The sequence below is a fragment of the Coturnix japonica genome, chromosome 16 (genome assembly GCF_054131305.1).
Source record: "Coturnix japonica strain WE chromosome 16, WE-NBRP24, whole genome shotgun sequence".
In the NCBI taxonomy this organism is placed as follows: domain Eukaryota; kingdom Metazoa; phylum Chordata; class Aves; order Galliformes; family Phasianidae; genus Coturnix; species Coturnix japonica.
The window spans coordinates 4,347,215-4,375,065 of record NC_140678.1 but is presented as its reverse complement, the minus strand read 5'-3'; the positions used below and the strand labels follow the sequence as shown (position 1 = coordinate 4,375,065).

The 27,851-nt window shown below is 55.3% G+C and overlaps 4 protein-coding genes across 7 annotated transcripts; all 4 read right to left on the bottom strand.

Annotated features, from left to right (window-relative positions):
- Positions 1 to 557: 557 nt before the first annotated feature.
- LOC146758200 (uncharacterized) lies at positions 558 to 5,824 on the bottom strand. Its single transcript, XM_085517394.1, has 2 exons — positions 4,089 to 5,824; positions 558 to 3,074 (listed from the first exon to the last, which is right to left on the bottom strand). Exon 1 carries the CDS (start codon positions 4,587 to 4,589, stop codon positions 4,173 to 4,175), a length of 417 nt encoding a protein of 138 aa, XP_085373520.1. The 5' UTR covers positions 4,590 to 5,824; the 3' UTR covers positions 558 to 3,074; positions 4,089 to 4,172.
- A 432-nt stretch (positions 5,825 to 6,256) lies between these two features.
- Positions 6,257 to 10,370, bottom strand: LOC146758199 (uncharacterized). Its single transcript, XM_085517395.1, has 8 exons — positions 10,223 to 10,370; positions 10,005 to 10,066; positions 9,549 to 9,702; positions 9,099 to 9,355; positions 8,813 to 8,898; positions 8,194 to 8,318; positions 7,620 to 7,731; positions 6,257 to 7,419 (listed from the first exon to the last, which is right to left on the bottom strand). Exons 1-8 carry the CDS (start codon positions 10,323 to 10,325, stop codon positions 6,684 to 6,686), a joined length of 1,635 nt encoding a protein of 544 aa, XP_085373521.1. The 5' UTR covers positions 10,326 to 10,370; the 3' UTR covers positions 6,257 to 6,683.
- Positions 10,371 to 13,835: 3,465 nt separating this feature from the next.
- LOC146758198 (uncharacterized) lies at positions 13,836 to 22,786 on the bottom strand. 4 transcript variants are annotated; one of them, XM_085517392.1, is made up of 5 exons: positions 20,408 to 21,528; positions 15,161 to 17,017; positions 14,631 to 14,784; positions 14,220 to 14,437; positions 13,836 to 14,019 (listed from the first exon to the last, which is right to left on the bottom strand). In XM_085517392.1, exons 2-5 carry the CDS (start codon positions 15,182 to 15,184, stop codon positions 13,990 to 13,992), a joined length of 426 nt encoding a protein of 141 aa, XP_085373518.1. In that variant the 5' UTR covers positions 15,185 to 17,017; positions 20,408 to 21,528; the 3' UTR covers positions 13,836 to 13,989. The 4 variants fall into 4 exon arrangements, 2 of the variants coding, with proteins under 2 accessions (XP_085373518.1, XP_085373519.1); XM_085517393.1 differs by lacking the exon at positions 20,408 to 21,528 and having other exon boundaries at positions 15,161 to 15,279; positions 16,834 to 17,958; XR_014934939.1 differs by lacking the exons at positions 13,836 to 14,019; positions 14,220 to 14,437 and adding an exon at positions 21,560 to 22,786 and having other exon boundaries at positions 14,699 to 14,784; positions 16,834 to 17,017; positions 20,408 to 20,545.
- Positions 22,787 to 23,727: 941 nt separating this feature from the next.
- On the bottom strand, positions 23,728 to 27,526 carry LOC146758197 (uncharacterized). The gene is made up of 6 exons (XM_085517391.1): positions 27,476 to 27,526; positions 26,570 to 27,173; positions 26,284 to 26,369; positions 25,665 to 25,789; positions 25,091 to 25,202; positions 23,728 to 24,890 (listed from the first exon to the last, which is right to left on the bottom strand). The coding sequence occupies exons 2-6, from the start codon at positions 26,897 to 26,899 to the stop codon at positions 24,155 to 24,157; spliced, it is 1,389 nt and encodes a 462-aa protein (XP_085373517.1). The 5' UTR covers positions 26,900 to 27,173; positions 27,476 to 27,526; the 3' UTR covers positions 23,728 to 24,154.
- Between the last annotated feature and the right edge of the window lie 325 nt (positions 27,527 to 27,851).

Sequence of the window (27,851 nt, the reverse complement as noted above, 5' to 3'; positions counted from 1 at the left end):
GATAAGAGCCCACATGAATGGTTGCAGAATGTTGGTGCAATGTTCCGTTGGCGTGTAGGGGTGAATGAGAAAGCCAGAAAAAGAAAACTTGTGAAGGTACAGAAGTGATGTGAGGGGGATCTGCTGGGATGGGGGGAAGCCACACGGGGTGGTGGGGCAGTGAAAGGATGCCTACGGGAAGGCTAAGGGGCACTCTGGGGAAGCTGTGGGGCAGAGCCACACCTAGGAGCTGCCTTTACCCAACACAGTGCTGGTGCTGGAACTGCTGCTGGCCACGGGCCGTGGGCAGTGATGGGGCTGTTCCAGGGCTGCACTAGGATGGCTCTGGGGGCTGCTGTGGGGCAGCAGGTGATGAATCTGTCCTGCACACGGGACTCCCCCATAGCCCCTTAGACTTCCATCTTGCCCCCAGGATGTGGGCGAGATGAGGGTCTAGGGCATATAGAGAGTGCTGTTCTACAGCAACCCCAGAGCCACTCTACAGTACCCCCTGAATGACCCAGGAACAGACCCAGCACTGTCCACAGCCTCATCTGGGCTTATGGGGTTATGGGTCATGTGGAGCCTTGGGGTCACGTGGAGTTATATGGGGTTATGGGGTCATGTGTGGTGATAGATCAGGGCTCCACCTTTGGGCCACAGGGAACCCCAATTTCCTCTCAGGAAGAACTCAATACATGCACTCCAACACTGACCCACATCCCCCATTCTCACCCCAAACCACTCTCTACATGCCCCCGGGCCCCCTACGCCACATCTGTGCCCTACACCTTTTCCAGCACTGCATTCCCCTCCTGCAGCAGCCCCTCCTGTCCCAGCACCGTGCTGCTGGATGGGATCTGGAAGGATACGGGGGTGAAGAGGGGCCCCAGCAGGGCTCTGGGAGTCCTTGAATGGTGATGGGGGTCCTGTCAGGCTAGCAATGGGGAAGGCGTACTGGGTCTGAGGAAGTCCTGGAAGGGTTCTGGGGCTCTGTGGGGGTTGCGGGGTGGCTACAGGTTCTTGGATGGGAAATACTGACGGGTATTGGGGCATTCAGGGAATTATGGGCGGGCTGTCGTGGGAAAGAAAGGGCAACCTTCTGGAAAGCAAGGGGCAGCCACGGGGATGGAAGGAACACCTACTGCAATGCAATGGTAATCTGGGCCGAGGCCAGGGGATAGCCAGGGGAAGAACAGGAAACATAGCTGAGTTCTTCTTCTTTCAAATCACAGAGTCAGAGAACCACAGAATGACCCAGGTTGGAAGGGGCATCAAAGATCATGAAGCTCCAACCCCCCTGCCTGGCAGGGCCACCAAACTTCCATGTTTACTAGATCAGGTTACCCAGGGCCCCATCCAGTCTGGCCTTGGACACCTCCAGGGATGGGGCATCCACAATGTCCCTGGGCAGCCTGTTCCAAGACCTCACCACTCTCCTAGTAAAGAAATCCCTATCTTCTACTTAACAGCTTTGCTGCAAAACTGCCAGAGGAGCTGTAGTCCCACCACCCGTCTCCTGCCTGTGTCAGAAAGAGCTGCACATCAGCCGGGTGCAATTGCCATTCAAAAGCCAGCTCCATCATTGCACTCACATCACCATCCCCTTCAGCATCTGGAACAGACACAGACAGCCAGGCCCTTGTACAGGAACCATTCCTACACAGCCAGGGAAGTCCTTCGCTGTCTTAAGATGCGAGCATCAGAGGAAGAGCTTAAAAGCCTTCAAAACAGGCTACCATGGCACCAACTGTGGAAGCTCAACACACCTTCTTAAGAAGCAGCAAGAGGAACAAATGCACCTGGCTGCTGGAGAGGGCTGTGCTGCATCTCCTGCTGCCACCCTTGGCTTGTCATCGTGCTGCCCAAACTCAGCACGCTCTGAAGGGCCGCAGACTTGCAGGAAAGAACAGAGAGCAAAGAGCTCTGCCTGCATTCCCTGTCAGCACCCAGAGATGAGCCGTACAGCCCTTGCTCTCAGCACACACACCTCCTCTCTCTTACCAGCTGCTTGCATTCCTGCACAGCGCTGCTCAAAGCCCTCCTCCAGTTCTCCCTTCACAACACAATACGCAGCCTCTCCCCAGCCACGAGCTCTGGGCTGTTTGATGCCTGTGCCATCAGCGGGACCTGCAGAACAAACCTTGGGCTTCAGAGCTTGGAGGAGACAAGCGCTCTGTCTAGGAACATCCACCATCCAAAGCACTTTAAAGAAGCAGCTTCTTGAAAGCCCTGGATCTCTGTGACACATCAGGAGATGCTGAACTCAACCCGCAGCCCTCTCCACAACGGAAGGGCTCTTCACAACCAGCTGGAGGGGGAGCAAAGACCGTCTCAAGATCTCCAGTCCAACTTCAAGGCCATCAGCCTTCTTGGGCTGTAGCTGTCCAGACCCTGAGGTTGGAGGGCACTTGACCTCCAGTTCCTCTTGGCCTCTGCTCATCTAGACTCCCTCTTTCTTGGCCTCCATGCCTCAGTTTGGCCTCAGGACTACTAAGCTGCAAGGCCTCTTGGCCAGGCTCTTAGCCTCTCTCCAGGCTATTTTACCTGAAGGCCTCTAAGCCTCCTGGGCAACCTCTAGGCCTTCAGGCCTCCCTCTATGCTTCCAGAGCAGCTTGCAGGCATCTGTGCCTCCAGACGTGTTCTCCATCACCCCTCTAAGCCTTCCTTTGTGCCTTAAATACTCATGGACTCGTGGTCTCTTTATTGGCCTCCCTCTGTGCATCAGGCCCCCAAAACCTCAGTGCTTCCAGTCCAGCCCATTGGTACCTCGGCTCAGCTGGTGCTGCTGCAGGCAGTGCTTCCCGTGCCTGCCCAGCCTGCAGCCAGCACACAACCTTAGCAGCCGCCTGCTGCTCACATACAAGCACAAGTGCTGCTGGAGAATCAGAGCAAAGCACAGCCTGAATCACTGCTACCTTGCACTATGGAATGGCTGAGATGCACCACGGCCTCACCTGCTGCCTTCTTGGAAGGGGAGGTTCAGCAGCAGCTCCACTCGTCAGCAAGTCCTCCAGAAACCTCCTTCTTTCTTCCTGAGCAGGAGACTGGACGCTGAAACCTTCTCCAAAGCCATTATTAAACAGTACCTGGACCTGAAGCCCCAGAAGAAAACACAGTTCAGATCCAAGACCACAAAACTGTCATATTCTAGTCCAATACAATTCCAATTCTGATTCAAACTTCAGAGCTAGCATTTCACCCACTCTGCTATGGAAGGGGGAAGGGAGGGGCAAAGGGAATGGGGAAGCGAGGGAGAGCCTTCTTGACCCCACATGCCCCTACAACCCACCCTATAGCCCCATACATCCCCTATAGCCCTGTATCCCACTAGAATCTTCTTACTGCCCACCCACAGCCCCCTAGAGACACGTATCCCCCATAATCCTCCTATAGCCTACCCAGAGCACCCTACAGGACCCACTTAGAACCTTAGAGCTCCCCCACAGCCCTACAGAGCACCCCAGCCCCCCAGCTCCCTACAGCCCCATGATCCCCTGTAGCCCCCCAAAGCACAGAATCAGCCCTGGACCCCCTCCACAGTCCCCTATATCCTCCCCAGAGCCCCCGCTGTCCCATAGCCTCCTATACCACTTCATTAGTTCCACACAACTTTCTAGAACCCCATAGCCCCCCTGTGGCCACTAGGAAGCTCCCCATAGTCCCATATACACCTACATCTACCCCTGAAGCCCCCCTAGCACCCTACAGCCCCAGATCCTCCTCTATAAGCCCCGCACAGCCCTATATCCCTCTTCAGCATCCTCAGTGCTCCCTATAGCCCCAGATCTCTCCTGACAGCCCCCTCACACCTTTCTATATTCCCACAACAGCTACCTACATCCCCATATCCCCCTACAGCCACCGGCAGACCACACATTCCCCTCACACCTACCCATTTCCTCATATCCCTTGGTATCCCCACACAGCCCACTACAACCCCATATCCCCCACTATTCACCTATATATCCATCCCACTGCCCCCCACAGCCCCACATTACCCTACACTCTCCCTACAGCCCCATATTACCCCATAGTCCTCCCACAGCCTCCTAAACTCCCCCAGTGCCCCCACTCCTCCCTCACTGCCCCCTACACCCACAGCCCACCTCAGCCCCGGGGGGCACCGGGAGCAGCGCTGGACGCCTCGGGGGGGGGGCACCGCCCGGATGCGGGCAGCAGCGCTGCGGCCGTTAAGGCCCCGAGTCCTTCAACCGCTCCAAATCCCCGCATCCCACGCCGGAGGGGAGGGCAGGGCAGGGCGGGCCGCTTCGGGCCGCGCACGGTTCCTCGCCCTGGCCCGGACCCGACCTCCCGCACACCTCCGGCGCCGCCGTCCTCAGCACCGCTCCCGTCGTGCCGCGGTTCCGTCTCGGTGCTGCCCGGACAGCTCCGGCGCGCAGCGGCTGCAGCGGCGCTGCCGTGAAGGGCGGCCCTGGCTGCGGCAGCGGCTTCAGCCGAATGAAGTAACAGCCAGGCGGCCCCGAGCCACAAGATGACGGCTGCTCCCGCGCGCGGAGCCTCAGCCACTCTGCCCCACACCTGAAGATTTGCCTGGGGATGATGTGGTCAAAGCGCAGGATCCGGCTCTTGGTCTTGTTGAACCTCATCCCAATGGGTTCAGCCCAGCCATCCAGCCTGTCCCGATCATTATGTGCTTACCACGGTGGAGGCAACCGCTGGGCGGCTTGAAACATATGCAGTATCCCATCATGCAGTACTGTCCTCTAAACACCATATTAGGTCTCAAGAAAAAATTCTTGTGGCTACATGGCACCCCAGAAAGAACTGAGTCAGATAATGGGGCTCTGATGACCAGTGCTGCCCTCTGGTGCCCAGTGAAGAAATATCTAGATCACTTATCAGGATGGCAATTGATTGGCAATTGCAACGGCAACGGCAGGTCCCCTTCAAGCAGGAGAGCATGCAGAAAGCAGCGTTGCAACTTTTAGGCCCAGTTACTCCAAGCTGATCACTTTCTCCCCCAGTTCCTCATTGGCTGAGTACTTCAGGATCACAATCTCCCCGAAAAAGACCTAGGGGTCCTGATAGATGAGAAACTTAACATGAGCCAGCAGTGCACTCTGGCAGCCCGAAAAGCAAATGGGATCCTGGGCTCCATCAGGAGAGGGGTGGTCAGCAGGGATAGGGAGGTGATCGTCCCTCTCTACTCTGCTCTTGTGAGGCCCCATCTGGAGTACTGTGTCCAGGTGTGGAGCCCTCAGTACAAAAAAGATATGGAGATTTTGGAAAGGGTCCAGAGGAGGGCCACAAAGATGATCAGGGGGCTGGAGCACCTCCCCTATGAGGACAGGCTGAGGGAGTTGGGTTTGTTCAGCCTGGAGAAGAGAAGGTTGCGGGGTGACCTCATTGCAGCCTTTCAGTACCTGAAGGGAACTTACTCCCAGGAGGGGAGTAAACTCTTCGAAAGGGCTGATAATAGCAGGACTAGGGGAAATGGTTTTAAGTTGAAGGAGGGAAGATTTAGGTTGGATGTTAGGGAAAAGTTCTTTACTAGAAGGGTGGTTAGGTCCTGGAACAGGCTGCCCAGTGAGGTTGTGGATGCCCCGTCCTTGGAGGTGTTCAAGACCAGGCTGGACAGGGCCCTGGGCAACCTGATCTAGTAAATGTGTATGTTTGGTGGCCCTGCTAGGCAGGGGGGTTGGAACTACATGATCCTTGAGGTCCCTTCCAACCCGGGTGATTCTGTGATTCTGTGATCATGGAATGCATTTGGATCAGTGATGCGTTTGGAATCATGGAATCCTAAAATTGCTCAGGTTGGGGAAGAGCTTCGAGGTCCTGCAGTCCAACTGCAGCCCAACCACGGAACCAATGCAGTCTCTCCAGCTGCATCTGCAGCACCTTTCTCCTCTCCAGCAGATCAGCACTCCCTCCCAGCTCGGTGCTGTCTGTGAACTTACTGAGGGCGCACTCAATGCCCTGGCCGAGATCCCTGATCAAGGCGTTCATTAGGAGCGTCCCCAGTGCCGAGCCCTGGGGACACCACTTGTGACCGGCTGCCAGATGTAAAGGCTGCTCTGGGTGTAGAGGCTTGGCTGAGTGCCTGTCTGAAAACAAACCTGCCAGGAACCAAACAAGGCAGAGGAGCCACGATGCCATGTGAGGTATCTGTATGCCTGCCTATGTATCTGCACAGCAGGCCCGGCTGCCCCTGCTTCCCCGCTTTGTGGGAGCTGGGGGGCTGTGACACGGCACAAATGGCAGTGCAGTCGGTAACTCGGGCTATATATATGTATACAGACACATGTGCATATTGTGTTTTGATTGTTTATTTGTATTTAGATGTTTATATTAAGTATGATGTGATGTAGAATAACAAGAGAATACAATATTATAAAGATATATAATTGATATAGATAGATAGATATAATAGATATAGATATATAGAGAGATTTATAATAATATAGGTATAGCAACAATGTTGCTATAGAATAGCAATATTACTAAGCCATGCCATTCTTTACCCCTTGCCTCGAACACTTCCAGCTATAGGGTTTTGCTCCTAAAGAGGCAAGGGGTCTTGGAAGAGTCCACACTCAGTCTCCTTGTTCCTTTGATTTTCTTCAAGGAGGTGGCATGCAGGAATGACACAAATGGGTCTCAATGGCACAAGTGGGACTCAGCAGCTGTTTTGCAGCCTCTAGTGGAGCTCTGACTGTCCTGGGCACAACACACCCACATCAGCGTGGGTAGGGTGTGCCCTTCCTGCGGAGTGGGGCTTTGGTATTTGGAGACTGACTCCTGGGAGACCCTGTTTCTTTCCTTATGGGTGGCAGAAATGCGGATGTGATGGCGGGGGACTCATGGCTGGTCTCGCCATGAGAAGCCGCTCCTGCCATCTCTTCAGCGGGAGACCCCGCTCCTTCCTTAATGGGTGGCAGCAACCCAGATCTGACAACAGAGGGCTCCTTGGGCAGGCTGGGATCTACGTGAGATGTTTCCGCTGCCACCTTTTCAGTGGGAGACCCTGTTTTTTCCGTTATGGGTGGCAGCAATCTAGATCTGCTGTGGGAGGACTGCTCGGGCAGGCAGGTCTCACCACAAGATGTTGCTGCTGCCATTTCCTTTGGTTGCTCCTGCGCTTTGCTGATCTTCTTAGCCCTTTTCCTGAGAAGTTTCACCGAGTCGCATGCCCGAAGCGCCAGCGTGGATGGTTTGCCTGGGGTCTCTGAGGATAGGCTGGACGCGGACCCAGAGGACGATGCTGGCTCTTGGCTGCACGAGGCCTTGGCTTCCTGCAGCTTGGGCAGCGCACCCTCACGCTGGGCTTCCTCTGCTCCTCCTTCTTCATCGAGGAACTTGATGCGTCTTGTTCGGCCCAGCCCTTCTCGGCTCTCTGTTCCCTCCAGGCCCTGCAGCTGGCAGCTCATTGGCTGCTCTGGGGCTTCAGGCACTGCCCGGATGGGTGGCAGAACACTGAAAGGACAGAGCGGGAGAGGTCCGCCTGAGTGGCTGAGATGTGGAGAGGGGCCAGCCCTGTGAACTGGGGGGATCCTGGCGTCCCCATCCCAGCACTCTCGGGCGCCCACAAACAAGCAGCGACCCTTTGGCGTTAGGGAATGGGCTCTCGTTGGGTCACCCCCACGCACATCCCAGCCCACAGCCTCCAGCCTCACCTGTTGGCAATGCTCTCCCTCCGCAGTCTGTTCTTTATCCTTCGCAACTGCTCTCCATCAACAGTTGCAGTGCTCAGGCGTCTAATATATGTTGGAGTGTTGTCAAATCTCACTGCAGTTGGGAAGGAAGAGGAGATTCACCGTCAAGCCTTTGGCTCGCTCACAAGCAGCACTCAGGCCTGTTCCCAGAACCCGCCCTGAAACCATCTCTGTCTCTACTCCCCCTCTCTGCAGTTCAGCTCTGTTTTGGGCTGCAGGAGGGACGCTGGCTTTGGGAAAGAGGAGCTGGCTGGTGACAAGAAGGTGGCAGGGTGACTTTTGAGGTCCCTGTCCTTCCACTGCGGGAGGGCAGGGCCTGAGATCCCCACATCCTCCTGCCATAGCCAGGGATGGGGGTACGTCACACACAGCACCTTCCTTTTGGACAGGCCAACCACAACCTAAGGGGAAAAGGCCGTGCTGAGCCAGCAGGAAGGTTTGATGCAAGTGAGAGCCCTGGGATGAAGGTCAGCAAGGGTCTGCCCACCACCAGTTGATTGCCCGTGCTGTGGAAAAGAGCTGGAAGCCACTTCACCTTTCTTGGCCCCAGTAAGAGGTGGCAAAGTCTCTTCTTTTGTTGACTTCTGTGACCCAGACAAGCTCCCAGAGGACTTGCGCTGTATCAGGGGCGGCAGTTTGGGGACCAACTCCATTTGGAACCTGTAAGCGAGGAGAAGGCAGTGAGCGGTGTGACGCAGTGCAACAGCAATCCTTGCTGCTCTCTCTGCTTGTCTGCTCACAGGCACATTTTCATGCCGCATGAAGGCTTTCTAAAGCCGCTAGCACGGTCACTTGGGATAGGAGGAGGGGAAACAGTTTCAGGCAGAAAGAGGGAAGACTGGCTGGGATGGGAGGAAGAAGGTTTTAGCTGGAGGGTGGCGAGGCACTGGGATGTCTTGCCCAGAGAGGTGCTGGGTGCCTGGATAGGCATTCAAGGCCTGGCTGGACCAGCCTCAGAGCAACCTCATTTGGAGGCAGGTGTCCCTGTTGTCCGCAGGGCAGTGGGACCGGGTGCCCTTTTCGGGTTCCTTCCTGCTCCAATCGTTCTGTGATTCTCTGGCACATCCTCCTGGGCAGGACACTGACGGACACGAGGCACAAGCGCTACAGAATGAGAGCTGAGCAGCTGCATCAAGCAGCAGAAAAATACTCACTTGGGTAAGACGACAAGGCATTTTGAGAACACCAGGGAAGCCACTGGTTTCACACGGGACACCCCCATGTCCATCAGCGAGGGGGCCTGCAAGGGAGGAACAGGGAGGTTGTGGGATGTCCTGGTCATGGCTGAGGCACTGGGGACACGAGGAGCCCGAGGCAGGGAGAGCTGACAGCACCGCCACACCTGCACAGCTCGAGCAGCTGCCCAGGTCCTGGTGAGCCGTGTGCGGGCTGAGTGAGGCTGATGGTACTGCCCAGGCTATGGAGAAACCTACGGCTCACCTTGCGAACGGCTCCCCTGAAGTTCTCTTTCCCCAACAGCTTCTCCAGGAAGTCATAATAGAACTTCATTTGGAAAGTCAGCCCGTCAATAAGGAGCACTCCGACATCCTTCAGGACCATGGCCACGTTCTCCCCATTCTGCAGGCAACTGGAGAGCAGCGACACCGTGCTTTGGATGCACGACTTCACTGTCTGCCAGCTCACAGAGGCGGCTGCAGCCACCTGGCTGCAGTGCAGGGGCTCCACCTTCCTTTCGACTGAGAAAATACCAGATACAGGGTTGATGATACGGTTGCTGTTCCACCTAGAACTGCTTCTAAGGGACATCATCCAGATTGGCCCCGCGTTTGGACAGGCTCCCCAGAAGGGGAGGTCTGCTTCTGAGAAGGGAGGCGGTGGCCCTGTTTGCCCTGTCCACGAAGCCAGCAAGGGTTTAATCCCCCCTCCTACCTGGCAGGGACCCCCTGCGGGCCTTGAGGTGGTGCATAGCTATGAGGTTGCTGGCCAGGTGAAACACGGGCCAGCACAGGGTCACAGTCCCGTCCTCCATCCTGATCTCCCTGGAGATGATGTCAAAGGTGCCGAAGGTGGGAATCCAGACCCCCTGCGAGTGGAGGAGGAAGAGAGGGAGGACGCGTTACGGGCTGGCTGGAGGATGAGCTGGAGGTGGTCCTTTGCGGGGACAGATCTCAGGAGCCCCCTCCTGCTGTTCAGAGGCACAAGCCAGGGCAGCGGGGACGGCTTTGGGGCTGCACAGCCCTCTCCTTCCCCTCGCCCTCCCTCCCAAATGCAGCTCAGCAGGGAAACACGGGGTAAGCTTCCTGCTGTGTGTGCAGGGGAAGACTCAGAGGAAGTCCAGGCTGAGCCGGACAGGGCGAGGAGGAACCCGGCAGCCAACAAACGCACCTTGTGCACCAGGAGACTCTCGTGTACCAAGGCGGCCACCGCATCCCAGACGGCAACTCGCTCTGCAGATCAAAGGAAAAGCAGGTCACACTCTGCACCTGCCGCTTCCCGGCACCCCTCCCACTGCTGGGCAGGAGGGAGGTGGCAGATGTAAAGTGCCATCTCCATCCCAAGACTGGCTGCAGCACCGCTCCCGTGGTGGCTGCGGGCCCGTGTACCTTTGGTATTAGCGCATGTTTGTCCAGAGGCAAGGCCCGCCCTGGGGCCGTTCTCACTCATCCCGGGTTGCTCCTTCTCGGCACCGGCCATGCTGGAGCTCATCCTTCAGATGCGTCTGCTCTGTACCAGATGCTCCTTCAGGATGCAGGACCCTCCTCCGTGCTCTGCCTTCACCCCCCTCCAGGGTGGCCGTGTCACAAACGTCACCACGGCAACGTGGTGACATCATGGCCAGCTGCCCATTATGATGCTGGCACTGCTGCCTGCCCCGCCTGACAGTGCTGACCCATCTCTGCTTTCTCCCTCTCCTGGAGCTGTGAGTTGAGGGGTGACCCTGGGGCGAGGACGGGGCTGGGATGTGTGGCTGTTCTCTCAGTTCCATGGGCCTTGGGGACACCGCGGGGGCTGTTGTTGGGCTCCCTCCTGATATTGGTGGGCAATGGGCAGGGGAAGGAGGCAATGGGGGGCAGTTGGGGCTGAGCAGGCTACAGGACCGTGACTTGGCCACGTTGTTCTAGCGCTCACAATGGGCCCCTGCACCACAGGGCACTTGGGGGACGCTGGGTGTCTCCGCAGCCCTGAGGACCGGGCATCAGGGGCTGGGAATTAATTGATGGCATAGTCATGATGGCATTAATTGATGACTGTCTGTGGCCTGTTCCAGGGGACCTGGGCACTGTCACCTCCAGCCCTTCCCTTGCACTCCATGAAGCTGTGCAGAGGAACGGATCTGGAGGGGGCAGGCCCTATGGATGGCCCAGATTCATCATTAAGGTGGGACAGGGGCTGTGGCTTCTGTCCCCAGGGGACTCAACGTCCTGCCCTGGGTCTCTTGGCTGCTGCCAGTCCTTCTCCTGCCCTCAGTCCCTGGGGACAAACCCTGCAGGGACAAGGCTCCTCCTTGCCAGTGCTGCCCTCTGACATCCTCTGGTGCCCAGTGAAGACCCTGATAATCAGTGACATCCCATGATGATCAATAAATCCCTCAGCAAAGCTACACGCTGCGTGTCTGTGTCCTTGTTCTCATGCTCAGCAGGGACAGCTGGGATCTCTCCTTGCCTGGCTGTGGCCACCTCAAAGTGCCGGGAGCCTTCCCCAGCTCCATGCCATGCACACCATGTCCTGCACCCCTGTGGCCTTCCCCACCCTGTCGCATCACCTGCTCCAAAGTCCTAAAGGATGGAGCTCCTCATGCTGCCAAGCAGCCCCAATAACCTCCCTCTGCTCTCTCTCAGCGCCTCCATACAGTTCCTCCCAAACCTGTTACACTTTGATCCACCTCTGCATGGACACAGTGTGACCACGTCACCCTCCTTTTAGCCGCTCTCTTATTGCAGACACTTGGCCCTCCTTTGGGTCTGCTTTATGCCTCTTGTGTCAGAGCCCCAACCCCATTACCCAAAGTCCGCATATCCCCTCCCACAGACACCTCCAATCTCCCGATGACCAACGAAGCCCTCTGATGACCAGTGACACCCCTTCTCGATCACTGAAGCCTTCTGATGGTCAATGAACATCTCTGACAACCAGTGGAGCCCTCTGACAACCAACAAAGCCTTCAGATGACCACAGTCATTTCCTCTGGACACGCTCCAAGGTTGTGATGTCTTCCTTGCAGTGAGGGGCCCAAAAGTGGACACAGCACGGGAGGTGCGGCCTCATCAGAGATGAGTATAAGGGGACAATCACTGCCCCGCTCCTGCTGCCAATGCTGTTTCTGATACAAGCCAGGATGCTGTTGGCCTTCTTGGCCTGCTGGGCACACCAATGGCTCAAGTTCAGCCAAGCATCGATCACTGCCCCCAGGTCCAGGTCCTCTACGCAGCCTTCCAGCCACTCTGCCCCACACCTGAAGATTTGCCTGGGGATGATGTGGTCAAAGCGCAGGATCCGGCTCTTGGTCTTGTTGAACCTCATCCCAATGGGTTCAGCCCAGCCATCCAGCCTGTCCCGATCATTATGTGCTTACCATGGTGGAGGCAACCGCTGGGCGGCTTGAAACATATGCAGTATCCCATCATGCAGTACTGTCCTCTAAACACCATATTAGGTCTCAAGAAAAAATTCTTGTGGCTACGTGGCACCCCAGAAAGAACTGAGTCAGATAATGAGGCTCTGATGACCAGTGCTGCCCTCTGGTGCCCAGTGAAGAAATATCTAGATCACTTATCAGGATGGCAATTGATTGGCAATTGCAACGGCAGGTCCCCTTCAAGCAGGAGAGCATGCAGAAAGCAGCGTTGCAACTTTTAGGCCCAGTTACTCCAAGCTGATCACTTTCTCCCCCAGTTCCTCATTGGCTGAGTACTTCAGGTTCACAATCTCCCCGACTCTGCACTAAACATACTGGATCCCCTTCCCTTCCCCATAGCACATTGCAAAGGAAGACCTCCAAGGCCAAAATCCAGCCTGCCAGGTGCCCTGCCAGGCCAAAAAGCAGTGTGCCAATCCAGGGGCTTGGAAAGCAGAACAAGGGAGAAGTTAGGAATAGCGTAGGCGTAGGCTTGGGGTTGGGCTTGGGCTTAGGCGGGATGTTCGATGTGTACCGTAAGGGAATTTGATTCTAGGGCAGTGCAGTCAGTAACTCTGGCTATATATATGTATACAGACACACGTGCATATTGTGTTTTGATTATTGTTTATTTGTATTTAGATGTTTATATTAGCTATGATGTAGTGCTGTAGAATAGAAAGAGAATACAACATTATATAGTTAATATAGATATATAATAGATATAGATATAGATAGATATAATAGATACAGATATATAGATTTATAATAATATAGGTATAGCAATAATGTTGCTATAGAATAGCAATATTACTAAGCCATGCCATTCTTTACCCCTTGCCTCGAACACTTCCAGCTATAGGGTTTTGCTCCTAAAGAGGCAAGAGGTCTTGGAAGAGTCCACACTCAGTCTCCTTGTTCCTTTGATTTTCTTCAAGGAGGTGGCATGCAGGAATGACACAAATGGGTCTCAATGGCACAAGTGGGACTCAGCAGCTGTTTTGCAGCCTCTAGTGGAGCTCTGACTGTCCTGGGCACAACACACCCACATCAGCGTGGGAATGTGTGCCCTTCCTGCGGAGTGGGGCTGTGGTATTTGGAGACTGACTCCTGGGAGACCCTGTTTCTTTCCTTATGGGTGGCAGAAATGTGCATGTGATGGCGGGGGACTCATGGCTGGTCTCGCCATGAGAAGCCGCTCCTGCCATCTCTTCAGCGGGAGACCCCGCTCCTTCCTTAATGGGTGGCAGCAACCCAGATCTGACAACAGAGGGCTCCTTGGGCAGGCTGGGATCTACGTGAGATGTTTCTGCTGCCGCCTTTTCAGTGGGAGACCCTGTTTTTTCCGTTATGGGTGGCAGCAATCTAGATCTGCTGTGGGAGGACTGCTCGGGCAGGCAGGTCTCACCACAAGATGTTGCTGCTGCCATTTACTTTGGTTGCTCCTGCGCTTCGCTGATCTTCTTAGCCCTCTGCCTGAGAAGTTTCACTGACTCGAATGCCCAAAGCGCCAGCATGGATGGTTTGCCTGGGATCTCCGTGGATAGGCTGGACGTGGACCCAGAGGACGATGCTGGCTCTTGGCTACATGAGGCCTTGGCTTCCTGCAGCTCGGGCAGCGCACCCTCACGCTGGGCTTCCTCTGGTCCTCCTTCTTCATCGAGGAACTTGATGCATCTTGTTCGGCCCAGCTCTTCTCGGCTCTCTGTTCCCTCCAGGCCCTGCAGCTGGCAGCTCATTGGCTGCTCTGGGGCTTCAGGCACTGCCCGGATGGGTGGCAGAACACTGAAAGGACAGAGCAGGAGAGGTCCACCTGAGTGGCTGAGATGTGGAGAGGGGCCAGCCCTGTGAACTGGGGGGATCCTGCCGTCCCCATCCCAGCACTCTCAGATGCCCACAAACAAGCAGCGACACTTTAGCGTTAGGGAATGGGCTCTCGTTCGGTCACCCCCACGCACATCTCAGCCCACAGCCTCCAGCCTCACCTGTTGGCAATGCTGTGAATAGAACTTCATTTGGAACGTCAGCCCGTCAATGAGGAGCACTCCGACGTCCTTCAGGACCATGGCCACGTTCTCCCCATTTTGCAGGCGGCCGGAGAGCAGCAACACCGTGCTTTGGATGCACGACTGGGCTGTCTGCCAGCTCACAAAAGCAGCTGTAGCTACCTGGCTGTACTTCAGGTGCTCCACCTTCCTGGGGGCTGAGAAAATACCAGATACAGGGTTGATGATACGGTTGCTGTTCCACCTAGAACTGCTTCTAAGGGACATCATCCAGAACGGCCCCGCGTTTGGACAGGCTCCCCAGAAGGGGAGGTCTGCTTCTGAGAAGGGAGGCGGTGGCCCTGTTTGCCCTGTCCACGAAGCCAGCAGAGATTTAATCCCCCCTCCTACCTGGCAGGGACCCCCTGCGGGCCTTGAGGTGGTGCATAGCTATGAGGTTGCTGGCCAGGTGAAACACGGGCCAGCACAGAGTCACTGTCCTGTCCTCAGTACCGATGTCCTTGGAGATGGTGTCAAAGGAGCCAAAGGTGGGAATCCAGACCCCCTGCGAGTGGAAGAGAAAGGAAAGGCGGAAGCATTACGGGCTGGCTGGATGAAGGCTCATCATCTTCCTCACTAAGCCTTGTCATCTTCCTTGCTGTAAACTTTCAACCCTGCAGGAGGGGCACCCTCCAAAATGGTTCCAGCTGCCCTGTGGACATCTAATCACTCCACTGTTCTCGGGCTGTTCCACCCTTATCTTTATGGCCTTCATCCCCCTTGTTTTTCCACACTCACTGTCTGCACTCCCCATTCTTCTAACAACTTTGACAGAAACCATCTTTCCACTCCCCTGTCCCAGTTTCTGTGACACTTTCTTTCTCTCCCTCACTGTGGGGCCCTTCTATCACCCTTCAGTTCCCCCCTTTTCTTTCACCTACCAGGACTTCCACCTGCTGGATCATTTGATTCTTTCTTGATGTGTTCTGAAATAAGCCCCGCTCTCCACCTTTTCTCTTAGCTCACGCCTCTCCCATACCTCGTATTCCCTTATGGCATCCTGGCACAGACACAAAGAGCACCACCTTCCCACACAAGTCGAACACAAGAGTAGCAAGGTGATGCAAACTAAGAAAAGCTGTTTGAACCATCCTAAAATTGGCAACTAGTAATTTATCCCATAGTCCAGAGAAAGCCATTCCCCAATCAGTGTTATGCCTGCCTACTTCACGTTGCAATACAACTTTGGATAAAGGGGATATCTCCTCTTGGACTGCCCACAGGGCACCTGCATTCTCAGGCATTTCTCAAGCTGCAGAGACGCTCACTATAGCCCTTCACAGCGGTGCTACTTTTAAGACCAGGATAAGAGCTCTCACAAAGCTATGGCATCCCGTATTACACCTTACCAATGGCTTATTCACCCTTCTTAGCCCACCTTGCATTTTTATACTGGCTCCACATAGTCCTCACTATGCCAGGTGGGAGTTTGAGCTCTCCCATCTCCCCACAGCCACCCAAAGCCTTTACCCGAACAACACTTGCTCATTCTATTACTTCCGTTTTGATACTCATGCCCATTAATCAGAGTCTTATTACTTCCCTTCATAGCGGCCACTGTTTAATATGGCACCTGCCCCTCAGTAAATGGACTCCCTTTGACCGCTTTTATATCTGTACTGAGCAGATGAATTTAGTCACAGGGTCCCAGATCACGGTGCTTCCGTCCCTGCCTTTGGTAATCGTGTACAGACCCAGCAATCAAGGAAGTATTATGTTTTTGGAAAGCTACTAATTACACTGCAAAGCAAATTAGTGACCGACTCGTCATTTCTTTATGTTTAACTTTCCATGGAGCACTTTCCTTGACAGACCAAGTAGTTCCTCAGCATCTTGGAATCATCTCCTGTCAAAATACTTTAATGACTGCACGTGCCTGAACAGTTCTACAAGGGAAGCCTCCGGCCACTAAAAAAGGTACCAACATACAGCGATACCCCCCTTTTCTTGGTAGCTCTGAGAACTCAATTTGCCACTGTTGCCCTGGAAGGTACCCTTTCCCATTAGGCCCACTTGTGCCCTGTTCCTGGCACTGGGATCGTACTTTGTAGAGTCCATTTGCCCAGTGTATCCCCTTACCTTCCCTTATAACCAGTGTCCATAAAATACTAAGGGGCAGAAGAATGCGACCATCTGGGCATGCACCCACCTTTCAGCTTGCTCTCTTCCCTTTTAAATCATTAATTGCACTCCTGTCCTCTTTAGAATATTTTACAGGTTTTGACTCAGGTTCAGAGATTTTAAGTTTACCGTCTGGAACTGAAACCTTCTTCAACTGCCTGTTCTGCCACCTGACCCATCATCTTATTCCCTATTTCCTGTACAGTGTTGCCTTTCTGATGTCCTTTACAGCGTATAATAACCATTGGTAGATTTACATCATACTGTTTTCCTTGTGTGTGAGCAATCCTTGCCATTTTCAGATGGCACTATGAGCGTGTGGCACCCCAAAGACATAATTAGCATCGGTCGATATAATTAAGGCTCTTGTCAAGGCAGTTATTCCAGCCTTCTGAGGGGAAGTCCCCACAGCTGATGGTAGTGCTTCCATTACCTGCTCAGTAACAGTTACTGCATATCCTGCCTTGCAGCCTCCTTGTCTCACAAAACTGCAGCTGTCGGGAAACCAGGAACTTCTGCATCTTCTAAGGGTTCATCCTTCAGGTCCGACGGACCGGCAGCAACGTGCAGCTTCAGTTGTTTCAAAGCAGTCACGTAATACTGATTCTCCATGAGGTCTGCTAAGGAAAGATACTGGGTTGACAATATTAGGAACAATTATTTCTTTGGGGTGAGAGCCAATGTCCCGCTTTGCCTCCAATACAGTCAACAATGTAGGAGATATTAAAACCGGGATCCTTTGGCCCAGTGTAGATTTATGGGCTTTTTGAATATCGAGCATCAGAGCAGCCACCGCCCTCAGGCACCATGGCCATCCCGTACTCATTTCATCAGGCTGTCTGGAGTCCGTAGCCGTGTATCCATAGTCAGCACCCTCCTGCCATTCCTGGGAACGTATGGAGTTCCTTGGCAGTCTGTGGCGCAGAGGTTTGGCAAATGGTTTCTTTCCTGGCAGTCCTTACTGTGGGAACACAAGAAGGACTGCACGGAGCAGCAGCTGCGGAGCAAGATAAACAGCACAAGAACCAAGGACACCTCGAGGAGAAGAAAGAATGGATGGCGGCTCTGGTTGGATAAGAGCCCACATGAATGGTTGCAGAATGTTGGTGCAATGTTCCGTTGGCGTGTAGGGGTGAATGAGAAAGCCAGAAAAAGAAAACTTGTGAAGGTACAGAAGTGATGTGAGGGGGATCTGCTGGGATGGGGGGAAGCCACACGGGGTGGTGGGGCAGTGAAAGGATGCCTACGGGAAGGCTAAGGGGCACTCTGGGGAAGCTGTGGGGCAGAGCCACACCTAGGAGCTGCCTTTACCCAACACAGTGCTGGTGCTGGAACTGCTGCTGGCCACGGGCCGTGGGCAGTGATGGGGCTGTTCCAGGGCTGCACTAGGATGGCTCTGGGGGCTGCTGTGGGGCAGCAGGTGATGAATCTGTCCTGCACACGGGACTCCCCCATAGCCCCTTAGACTTCCATCTTGCCCCCAGGATGTGGGCGAGATGAGGGTCTAGGGCATATAGAGAGTGCTGTTCTACAGCAACCCCAGAGCCACTCTACAGTACCCCTGAATGACCCAGGAACAGACCCAGCACTGTCCACAGCCTCATCTGGGCTTATGGGGTTATGGGTCATGTGGAGCCTTGGGGTCACGTGGAGTTATATGGGGTTATGGGGTCATGTGTGGTGATAGATCAGGGCTCCACCTTTGGGCCACAGGGAACCCCAATTTCCTCTCAGGAAGAACTCAATACATGCACTCCAACACTGACCCACATCCCCCATTCTCACCCCAAACCACTCTCTACATGCCCCCGGGCCCCCTACGCCACATCTGTGCCCTACACCTTTTCCAGCACTGCATTCCCCTCCTGCAGCAGCCCCTCCTGTCCCAGCACCGTGCTGCTGGATGGGATCTGGAAGGATACGGGGGTGAAGAGGGGCCCCAGCAGGGCTCTGGGAGTCCTTGAATGGTGATGGGGGTCCTGTCAGGCTAGCAATGGGGAAGGCGTACTGGGTCTGAGGAAGTCCTGGAAGGGTTCTGGGGCTCTGTGGGGGTTGCGGGGTGGCTACAGGTTCTTGGATGGGAAATACTGACGGGTATTGGGGCATTCAGGGAATTATGGGCGGGCTGTCGTGGGAAAGAAAGGGCAACCTTCTGGAAAGCAAGGGGCAGCCACGGGGATGGAAGGAACACCTACTGCAATGCAATGGTAATCTGGGCCGAGGCCAGGGGATAGCCAGGGGAAGAACAGGAAACATAGCTGAGTTCTTCTTCTTTCAAATCACAGAGTCAGAGAACCACAGAATGACCCAGGTTGGAAGGGGCGTCAAAGATCATGAAGCTCCAACCCCCCTGCCTGGCAGGGCCACCAAACTTCCATGTTTACTAGATCAGGTTACCCAGGGCCCCATCCAGTCTGGCCTTGGACACCTCCAGGGATGGGGCATCCACAATGTCCCTGGGCAGCCTGTTCCAAGACCTCACCACTCTCCTAGTAAAGAAATCCCTATCTTCTACTTAACAGCTTTGCTGCAAAACTGCCAGAGGAGCTGTAGTCCCACCACCCGTCTCCTGCCTGTGTCAGAAAGAGCTGCACATCAGCCGGGTGCAATTGCCATTCAAAAGCCAGCTCCATCATTGCACTCACATCACCATCCCCTTCAGCATCTGGAACAGACACAGACAGCCAGGCCCTTGTACAGGAACCATTCCTACACAGCCAGGGAAGTCCTTCGCTGTCTTAAGATGCGAGCATCAGAGGAAGAGCTTAAAAGCCTTCAAAACAGGCTACCATGGCACCAACTGTGGAAGCTCAACACACCTTCTTAAGAAGCAGCAAGAGGAACAAATGCACCTGGCTGCTGGAGAGGGCTGTGCTGCATCTCCTGCTGCCACCCTTGGCTTGTCATCGTGCTGCCCAAACTCAGCACGCTCTGAAGGGCCGCAGACTTGCAGGAAAGAACAGAGAGCAAAGAGCTCTGCCTGCATTCCCTGTCAGCACCCAGAGATGAGCCGTACAGCCCTTGCTCTCAGCACACACACCTCCTCTCTCTTACCAGCTGCTTGCATTCCTGCACAGCGCTGCTCAAAGCCCTCCTCCAGTTCTCCCTTCACAACACAATACGCAGCCTCTCCCCAGCCACGAGCTCTGGGCTGTTTGATGCCTGTGCCATCAGCGGGACCTGCAGAACAAACCTTGGGCTTCAGAGCTTGGAGGAGACAAGCGCTCTGTCTAGGAACATCCACCATCCAAAGCACTTTAAAGAAGCAGCTTCTTGAAAGCCCTGGATCTCTGTGACACATCAGGAGATGCTGAACTCAACCCGCAGCCCTCTCCACAACGGAAGGGCTCTTCACAACCAGCTGGAGGGGGAGCAAAGACCGTCTCAAGATCTCCAGTCCAACTTCAAGGCCATCAGCCTTCTTGGGCTGTAGCTGTCCAGACCCTGAGGTTGGAGGGCACTTGACCTCCAGTTCCTCTTGGCCTCTGCTCATCTAGACTCCCTCTTTCTTGGCCTCCATGCCTCAGTTTGGCCTCAGGACTACTAAGCTGCAAGGCCTCTTGGCCAGGCTCTTAGCCTCTCTCCAGGCTATTTTACCTGAAGGCCTCTAAGCCTCCTGGGCAACCTCTAGGCCTTCAGGCCTCCCTCTATGCTTCCAGAGCAGCTTGCAGGCATCTGTGCCTCCAGACGTGTTCTCCATCACCCCTCTAAGCCTTCCTTTGTGCCTTAAATACTCATGGACTCGTGGTCTCTTTATTGGCCTCCCTCTGTGCATCAGGCCCCCAAAACCTCAGTGCTTCCAGTCCAGCCCATTGGTACCTCGGCTCAGCTGGTGCTGCTGCAGGCAGTGCTTCCCGTGCCTGCCCAGCCTGCAGCCAGCACACAACCTTAGCGGCCGCCTGCTGCTCACATACAAGCACAAGTGCTGCTGGAGAATCAGAGCAAAGCACAGCCTGAATCACTGCTACCTTGCACTATGGAATGGCTGAGATGCACCACGGCCTCACCTGCTGCCTTCTTGGAAGGGGAGGTTCAGCAGCAGCTCCACTCGTCAGCAAGTCCTCCAGAAACCTCCTTCTTTCTTCCTGAGCAGGAGACTGGACGCTGAAACCTTCTCCAAAGCCATTATTAAACAGTACCTGGACCTGAAGCCCCAGAAGAAAACACAGTTCAGATCCAAGACCACAAAACTGTCATATTCTAGTCCAATACAATTCCAATTCTGATTCAAACTTCAGAGCTAGCATTTCACCCACTCTGCTATGGAAGGGGGAAGGGAGGGGCAAAGGGAATGGGGAAGCGAGGGAGAGCCTTCTTGACCCCACATGCCCCTACAACCCACCCTATAGCCCCATACATCCCCTATAGCCCTGTATCCCACTAGAATCTTCTTACTGCCCACCCACAGCCCCCTAGAGACACGTATCCCCCATAATCCTCCTATAGCCTACCCAGAGCACCCTACAGGCCCCACTTAGAACCTTAGAGCTCCCCCACAGCCCTACAGAGCACCCCAGCCCCCCAGCTCCCTACAGCCCCATGATCCCCTGTAGCCCCCCAAAGCACAGAATCAGCCCTGGACCCCCTCCACAGTCCCCTATATCCTCCCCAGAGCCCCCGCTGTCCCATAGCCTCCTATACCACTTCATTAGTTCCACACAACTTTCTAGAACCCCATAGCCCCCCTGTGGCCACTAGGAAGCTCCCCATAGTCCCATATACACCTACATCTACCCCTGAAGCCCCCCTAGCACCCTACAGCCCCAGATCCTCCTCTATAAGCCCCGCACAGCCCTATATCCCTCTTCAGCATCCTCAGTGCTCCCTATAGCCCCAGATCTCTCCTGACAGCCCCCTCACACCTTTCTATATTCCCACAACAGCTACCTACATCCCCATATCCCCCTACAGCCACCGGCAGACCACACATTCCCCTCACACCTACCCATTTCCTCATATCCCTTGGTATCCCCACACAGCCCACTACAACCCCATATCCCCCACTATTCACCTATATATCCATCCCACTGCCCCCCACAGCCCCACATTACCCTACACTCTCCCTACAGCCCCATATTACCCCATAGTCCTCCCACAGCCTCCTAAACTCCCCCAGTGCCCCCACTCCTCCCTCACTGCCCCCTACACCCACAGCCCACCTCAGCCCCGGGGGGCACCGGGAGCAGCGCTGGACGCCTCGGGGGGGGGGCACCGCCCGGATGCGGGCAGCAGCGCTGCGGCCGTTAAGGCCCCGAGTCCTTCAACCGCTCCAAATCCCCGCATCCCACGCCGGAGGGGAGGGCAGGGCAGGGCGGGCCGCTTCGGGCCGCGCACGGTTCCTCGCCCTGGCCCGGACCCGACCTCCCGCACACCTCCGGCGCCGCCGTCCTCAGCACCGCTCCCGTCGTGCCGCGGTTCCGTCTCGGTGCTGCCCGGACAGCTCCGGCGCGCAGCGGCTGCAGCGGCGCTGCCGTGAAGGGCGGCCCTGGCTGCGGCAGCGGCTTCAGCCGAATGAAGTAACAGCCAGGCGGCCCCGAGCCACAAGATGACGGCTGCTCCCGCGCGCGGAGCCTCAGCCACTCTGCCCCACACCTGAAGATTTGCCTGGGGATGATGTGGTCAAAGCGCAGGATCCGGCTCTTGGTCTTGTTGAACCTCATCCCAATGGGTTCAGCCCAGCCATCCAGCCTGTCCCGATCATTATGTGCTTACCACGGTGGAGGCAACCGCTGGGCGGCTTGAAACATATGCAGTATCCCATCATGCAGTACTGTCCTCTAAACACCATATTAGGTCTCAAGAAAAAATTCTTGTGGCTACATGGCACCCCAGAAAGAACTGAGTCAGATAATGGGGCTCTGATGACCAGTGCTGCCCTCTGGTGCCCAGTGAAGAAATATCTAGATCACTTATCAGGATGGCAATTGATTGGCAATTGCAACGGCAACGGCAGGTCCCCTTCAAGCAGGAGAGCATGCAGAAAGCAGCGTTGCAACTTTTAGGCCCAGTTACTCCAAGCTGATCACTTTCTCCCCCAGTTCCTCATTGGCTGAGTACTTCAGGATCACAATCTCCCCGAAAAAGACCTAGGGGTCCTGATAGATGAGAAACTTAACATGAGCCAGCAGTGCGCTCTGGCAGCCCGAAAAGCAAATGGGATCCTGGGCTCCATCAGGAGAGGGGTGGTCAGCAGGGATAGGGAGGTGATCGTCCCTCTCTACTCTGCTCTTGTGAGGCCCCATCTGGAGTACTGTGTCCAGGTGTGGAGCCCTCAGTACAAAAAAGATATGGAGATTTTGGAAAGGGTCCAGAGGAGGGCCACAAAGATGATCAGGGGGCTGGAGCACCTCCCCTATGAGGACAGGCTGAGGGAGTTGGGTTTGTTCAGCCTGGAGAAGAGAAGGTTGCGGGGTGACCTCATTGCAGCCTTTCAGTACCTGAAGGGAACTTACTCCCAGGAGGGGAGTAAACTCTTCGAAAGGGCTGATAATAGCAGGACTAGGGGAAATGGTTTTAAGTTGAAGGAGGGAAGATTTAGGTTGGATGTTAGGGAAAAGTTCTTTACTAGAAGGGTGGTTAGGTCCTGGAACAGGCTGCCCAGTGAGGTTGTGGATGCCCCGTCCTTGGAGGTGTTCAAGACCAGGTTGGACAGGGCCCTGGGCAACCTGATCTAGTAAATGTGTATGTTTGGTGGCCCTGCTAGGCAGGGGGGTTGGAACTACATGATCCTTGAGGTCCCTTCCAACCCGGGTGATTCTGTGATTCTGTGATCATGGAATGCATTTGGATCAGTGATGCGTTTGGAATCATGGAATCCTAAAATTGCTCAGGTTGGGGAAGAGCTTCGAGGTCCTGCAGTCCAACTGCAGCCCAACCACGGAACCAATGCAGTCTCTCCAGCTGCATCTGCAGCACCTTTCTCCTCTCCAGCAGATCAGCACTCCCTCCCAGCTCGGTGCTGTCTGTGAACTTACTGAGGGCGCACTCAATGCCCTGGCCGAGATCCCTGATCAAGGCGTTCATTAGGAGCGTCCCCAGTGCCGAGCCCTGGGGACACCACTTGTGACCGGCTGCCAGATGTAAAGGCTGCTCTGGGTGTAGAGGCTTGGCTGAGTGCCTGTCTGAAAACAAACCTGCCAGGAACCAAACAAGGCAGAGGAGCCACGATGCCATGTGAGGTATCTGTATGCCTGCCTATGTATCTGCACAGCAGGCCCGGCTGCCCCTGCTTCCCCGCTTTGTGGGAGCTGGGGGGCTGTGACACGGCACAAATGGCAGTGCAGTCGGTAACTCGGGCTATATATATGTATACAGACACATGTGCATATTGTGTTTTGATTGTTTATTTGTATTTAGATGTTTATATTAAGTATGATGTGATGTAGAATAACAAGAGAATACAATATTATAAAGATATATAATTGATATAGATAGATAGATATAATAGATATAGATATATAGAGAGATTTATAATAATATAGGTATAGCAACAATGTTGCTATAGAATAGCAATATTACTAAGCCATGCCATTCTTTACCCCTTGCCTCGAACACTTCCAGCTATAGGGTTTTGCTCCTAAAGAGGCAAGGGGTCTTGGAAGAGTCCACACTCAGTCTCCTTGTTCCTTTGATTTTCTTCAAGGAGGTGGCATGCAGGAATGACACAAATGGGTCTCAATGGCACAAGTGGGACTCAGCAGCTGTTTTGCAGCCTCTAGTGGAGCTCTGACTGTCCTGGGCACAACACACCCACATCAGCGTGGGTAGGGTGTGCCCTTCCTGCGGAGTGGGGCTTTGGTATTTGGAGACTGACTCCTGGGAGACCCTGTTTCTTTCCTTATGGGTGGCAGAAATGCGGATGTGATGGCGGGGGACTCATGGCTGGTCTCGCCATGAGAAGCCGCTCCTGCCATCTCTTCAGCGGGAGACCCCGCTCCTTCCTTAATGGGTGGCAGCAACCCAGATCTGACAACAGAGGGCTCCTTGGGCAGGCTGGGATCTACGTGAGATGTTTCCGCTGCCACCTTTTCAGTGGGAGACCCTGTTTTTTCCGTTATGGGTGGCAGCAATCTAGATCTGCTGTGGGAGGACTGCTCGGGCAGGCAGGTCTCACCACAAGATGTTGCTGCTGCCATTTCCTTTGGTTGCTCCTGCGCTTTGCTGATCTTCTTAGCCCTTTTCCTGAGAAGTTTCACCGAGTCGCATGCCCGAAGCGCCAGCGTGGATGGTTTGCCTGGGGTCTCTGAGGATAGGCTGGACGCGGACCCAGAGGACGATGCTGGCTCTTGGCTGCACGAGGCCTTGGCTTCCTGCAGCTTGGGCAGCGCACCCTCACGCTGGGCTTCCTCTGCTCCTCCTTCTTCATCGAGGAACTTGATGCGTCTTGTTCGGCCCAGCCCTTCTCGGCTCTCTGTTCCCTCCAGGCCCTGCAGCTGGCAGCTCATTGGCTGCTCTGGGGCTTCAGGCACTGCCCGGATGGGTGGCAGAACACTGAAAGGACAGAGCGGGAGAGGTCCGCCTGAGTGGCTGAGATGTGGAGAGGGGCCAGCCCTGTGAACTGGGGGGATCCTGGCGTCCCCATCCCAGCACTCTCGGGCGCCCACAAACAAGCAGCGACCCTTTGGCGTTAGGGAATGGGCTCTCGTTGGGTCACCCCCACGCACATCCCAGCCCACAGCCTCCAGCCTCACCTGTTGGCAATGCTCTCCCTCCGCAGTCTGTTCTTTATCCTTCGCAACTGCTCTCCATCAACAGTTGCAGTGCTCAGGCGTCTAATATATGTTGGAGTGTTGTCAAATCTCACTGCAGTTGGGAAGGAAGAGGAGATTCACCGTCAAGCCTTTGGCTCGCTCACAAGCAGCACTCAGGCCTGTTCCCAGAACCCGCCCTGAAACCATCTCTGTCTCTACTCCCCCTCTCTGCAGTTCAGCTCTGTTTTGGGCTGCAGGAGGGACGCTGGCTTTGGGAAAGAGGAGCTGGCTGGTGACAAGAAGGTGGCAGGGTGACTTTTGAGGTCCCTGTCCTTCCACTGCGGGAGGGCAGGGCCTGAGATCCCCACATCCTCCTGCCATAGCCAGGGATGGGGGTACGTCACACACAGCACCTTCCTTTTGGACAGGCCAACCACAACCTAAGGGGAAAAGGCCGTGCTGAGCCAGCAGGAAGGTTTGATGCAAGTGAGAGCCCTGGGATGAAGGTCAGCAAGGGTCTGCCCACCACCAGTTGATTGCCCGTGCTGTGGAAAAGAGCTGGAAGCCACTTCACCTTTCTTGGCCCCAGTAAGAGGTGGCAAAGTCTCTTCTTTTGTTGACTTCTGTGACCCAGACAAGCTCCCAGAGGACTTGCGCTGTATCAGGGGCGGCAGTTTGGGGACCAACTCCATTTGGAACCTGTAAGCGAGGAGAAGGCAGTGAGCGGTGTGACGCAGTGCAACAGCAATCCTTGCTGCTCTCTCTGCTTGTCTGCTCACAGGCACATTTTCATGCCGCATGAAGGCTTTCTAAAGCCGCTAGCACGGTCACTTGGGATAGGAGGAGGGGAAACAGTTTCAGGCAGAAAGAGGGAAGACTGGCTGGGATGGGAGGAAGAAGGTTTTAGCTGGAGGGTGGCGAGGCACTGGGATGTCTTGCCCAGAGAGGTGCTGGGTGCCTGGATAGGCATTCAAGGCCTGGCTGGACCAGCCTCAGAGCAACCTCATTTGGAGGCAGGTGTCCCTGTTGTCCGCAGGGCAGTGGGACCGGGTGCCCTTTTCGGGTTCCTTCCTGCTCCAATCGTTCTGTGATTCTCTGGCACATCCTCCTGGGCAGGACACTGACGGACACGAGGCACAAGCGCTACAGAATGAGAGCTGAGCAGCTGCATCAAGCAGCAGAAAAATACTCACTTGGGTAAGACGACAAGGCATTTTGAGAACACCAGGGAAGCCACTGGTTTCACACGGGACACCCCCATGTCCATCAGCGAGGGGGCCTGCAAGGGAGGAACAGGGAGGTTGTGGGATGTCCTGGTCATGGCTGAGGCACTGGGGACACGAGGAGCCCGAGGCAGGGAGAGCTGACAGCACCGCCACACCTGCACAGCTCGAGCAGCTGCCCAGGTCCTGGTGAGCCGTGTGCGGGCTGAGTGAGGCTGATGGTACTGCCCAGGCTATGGAGAAACCTACGGCTCACCTTGCGAACGGCTCCCCTGAAGTTCTCTTTCCCCAACAGCTTCTCCAGGAAGTCATAATAGAACTTCATTTGGAAAGTCAGCCCGTCAATAAGGAGCACTCCGACATCCTTCAGGACCATGGCCACGTTCTCCCCATTCTGCAGGCAACTGGAGAGCAGCGACACCGTGCTTTGGATGCACGACTTCACTGTCTGCCAGCTCACAGAGGCGGCTGCAGCCACCTGGCTGCAGTGCAGGGGCTCCACCTTCCTTTCGACTGAGAAAATACCAGATACAGGGTTGATGATACGGTTGCTGTTCCACCTAGAACTGCTTCTAAGGGACATCATCCAGATTGGCCCCGCGTTTGGACAGGCTCCCCAGAAGGGGAGGTCTGCTTCTGAGAAGGGAGGCGGTGGCCCTGTTTGCCCTGTCCACGAAGCCAGCAAGGGTTTAATCCCCCCTCCTACCTGGCAGGGACCCCCTGCGGGCCTTGAGGTGGTGCATAGCTATGAGGTTGCTGGCCAGGTGAAACACGGGCCAGCACAGGGTCACAGTCCCGTCCTCCATCCTGATCTCCCTGGAGATGATGTCAAAGGTGCCGAAGGTGGGAATCCAGACCCCCTGCGAGTGGAGGAGGAAGAGAGGGAGGACGCGTTACGGGCTGGCTGGAGGAAGAGCTGGAGGTGGTCCTTTGCGGGGACAGATCTCAGGAGCCCCCTCCTGCTGTTCAGAGGCACAAGCCAGGGCAGCGGGGACGGCTTTGGGGCTGCACAGCCCTCTCCTTCCCCTCGCCCTCCCTCCCAAATGCAGCTCAGCAGGGAAACACGGGGTAAGCTTCCTGCTGTGTGTGCAGGGGAAGACTCAGAGGAAGTCCAGGCTGAGCCGGACAGGGCGAGGAGGAACCCGGCAGCCAACAAACGCACCTTGTGCACCAGGAGACTCTCGTGTACCAAGGCGGCCACCGCATCCCAGACCGCAACTCGCTCTGCAGATCAAAGGAAAAGCAGGTCACACTCTGCACCTGCCGCTTCCCGGCACCCCTCCCACTGCTGGGCAGGAGGGAGGTGGCAGATGTAAAGTGCCATCTCCATCCCAAGACTGGCTGCAGCACCGCTCCCGTGGTGGCTGCGGGCCCGTGTACCTTTGGTATTAGCGCATGTTTGTCCAGAGGCAAGGCCCGCCCTGGGGCCGTTCTCACTCATCCCGGGTTGCTCCTTCTCGGCACCGGCCATGCTGGAGCTCATCCTTCAGATGCGTCTGCTCTGTACCAGATGCTCCTTCAGGATGCAGGACCCTCCT

Bases quoted from the DNA above. Each gene is read 5' to 3' on its own strand.
- LOC146758199 (XM_085517395.1), bottom strand. From the start codon at position 10,325: ATGAGCTCCAGCATGGCCGGTGCCGAGAAGGAGCAACCCGGGATGAGT. The intron at 9,703-10,004 runs GTGCGTTTGTTG...CTCCACTCGCAG, and splicing joins AGAGTCTCCTGGTGCACAAG to GGGGTCTGGATTCCCACCTT. The intron at 7,420-7,619 runs GTGAGGCTGGAG...CTGTCCTTTCAG, and splicing joins AGGGAGAGCATTGCCAACAG to TGTTCTGCCACCCATCCGGG.
- LOC146758200 (XM_085517394.1), bottom strand. From the start codon at position 4,589: ATGAGGTTCAACAAGACCAAGAGCCGGATCCTGCGCTTTGACCACATC.
- LOC146758198 (XM_085517392.1), bottom strand. From the start codon at position 15,184: ATGATCCAGCAGGTGGAAGTCCTG. The intron at 14,785-15,160 runs GTAGGTGAAAGA...TTCCACTCGCAG, and splicing joins TCCAGCAGGTGGAAGTCCTG to GGGGTCTGGATTCCCACCTT. The intron at 14,438-14,630 runs GTAGGAGGGGGG...GTATTTTCTCAG, and splicing joins CCGCAGGGGGTCCCTGCCAG to CCCCCAGGAAGGTGGAGCAC.
- LOC146758197 (XM_085517391.1), bottom strand. From the start codon at position 26,899: ATGATGTCCCTTAGAAGCAGTTCTAGGTGGAACAGCAACCGTATCATC. The intron at 25,790-26,283 runs GTGAGTATTTTT...CCTCGCTTACAG, and splicing joins TGCCTTGTCGTCTTACCCAA to GTTCCAAATGGAGTTGGTCC. The intron at 25,203-25,664 runs GTGAAGTGGCTT...TCCCAACTGCAG, and splicing joins TCTTACTGGGGCCAAGAAAG to TGAGATTTGACAACACTCCA.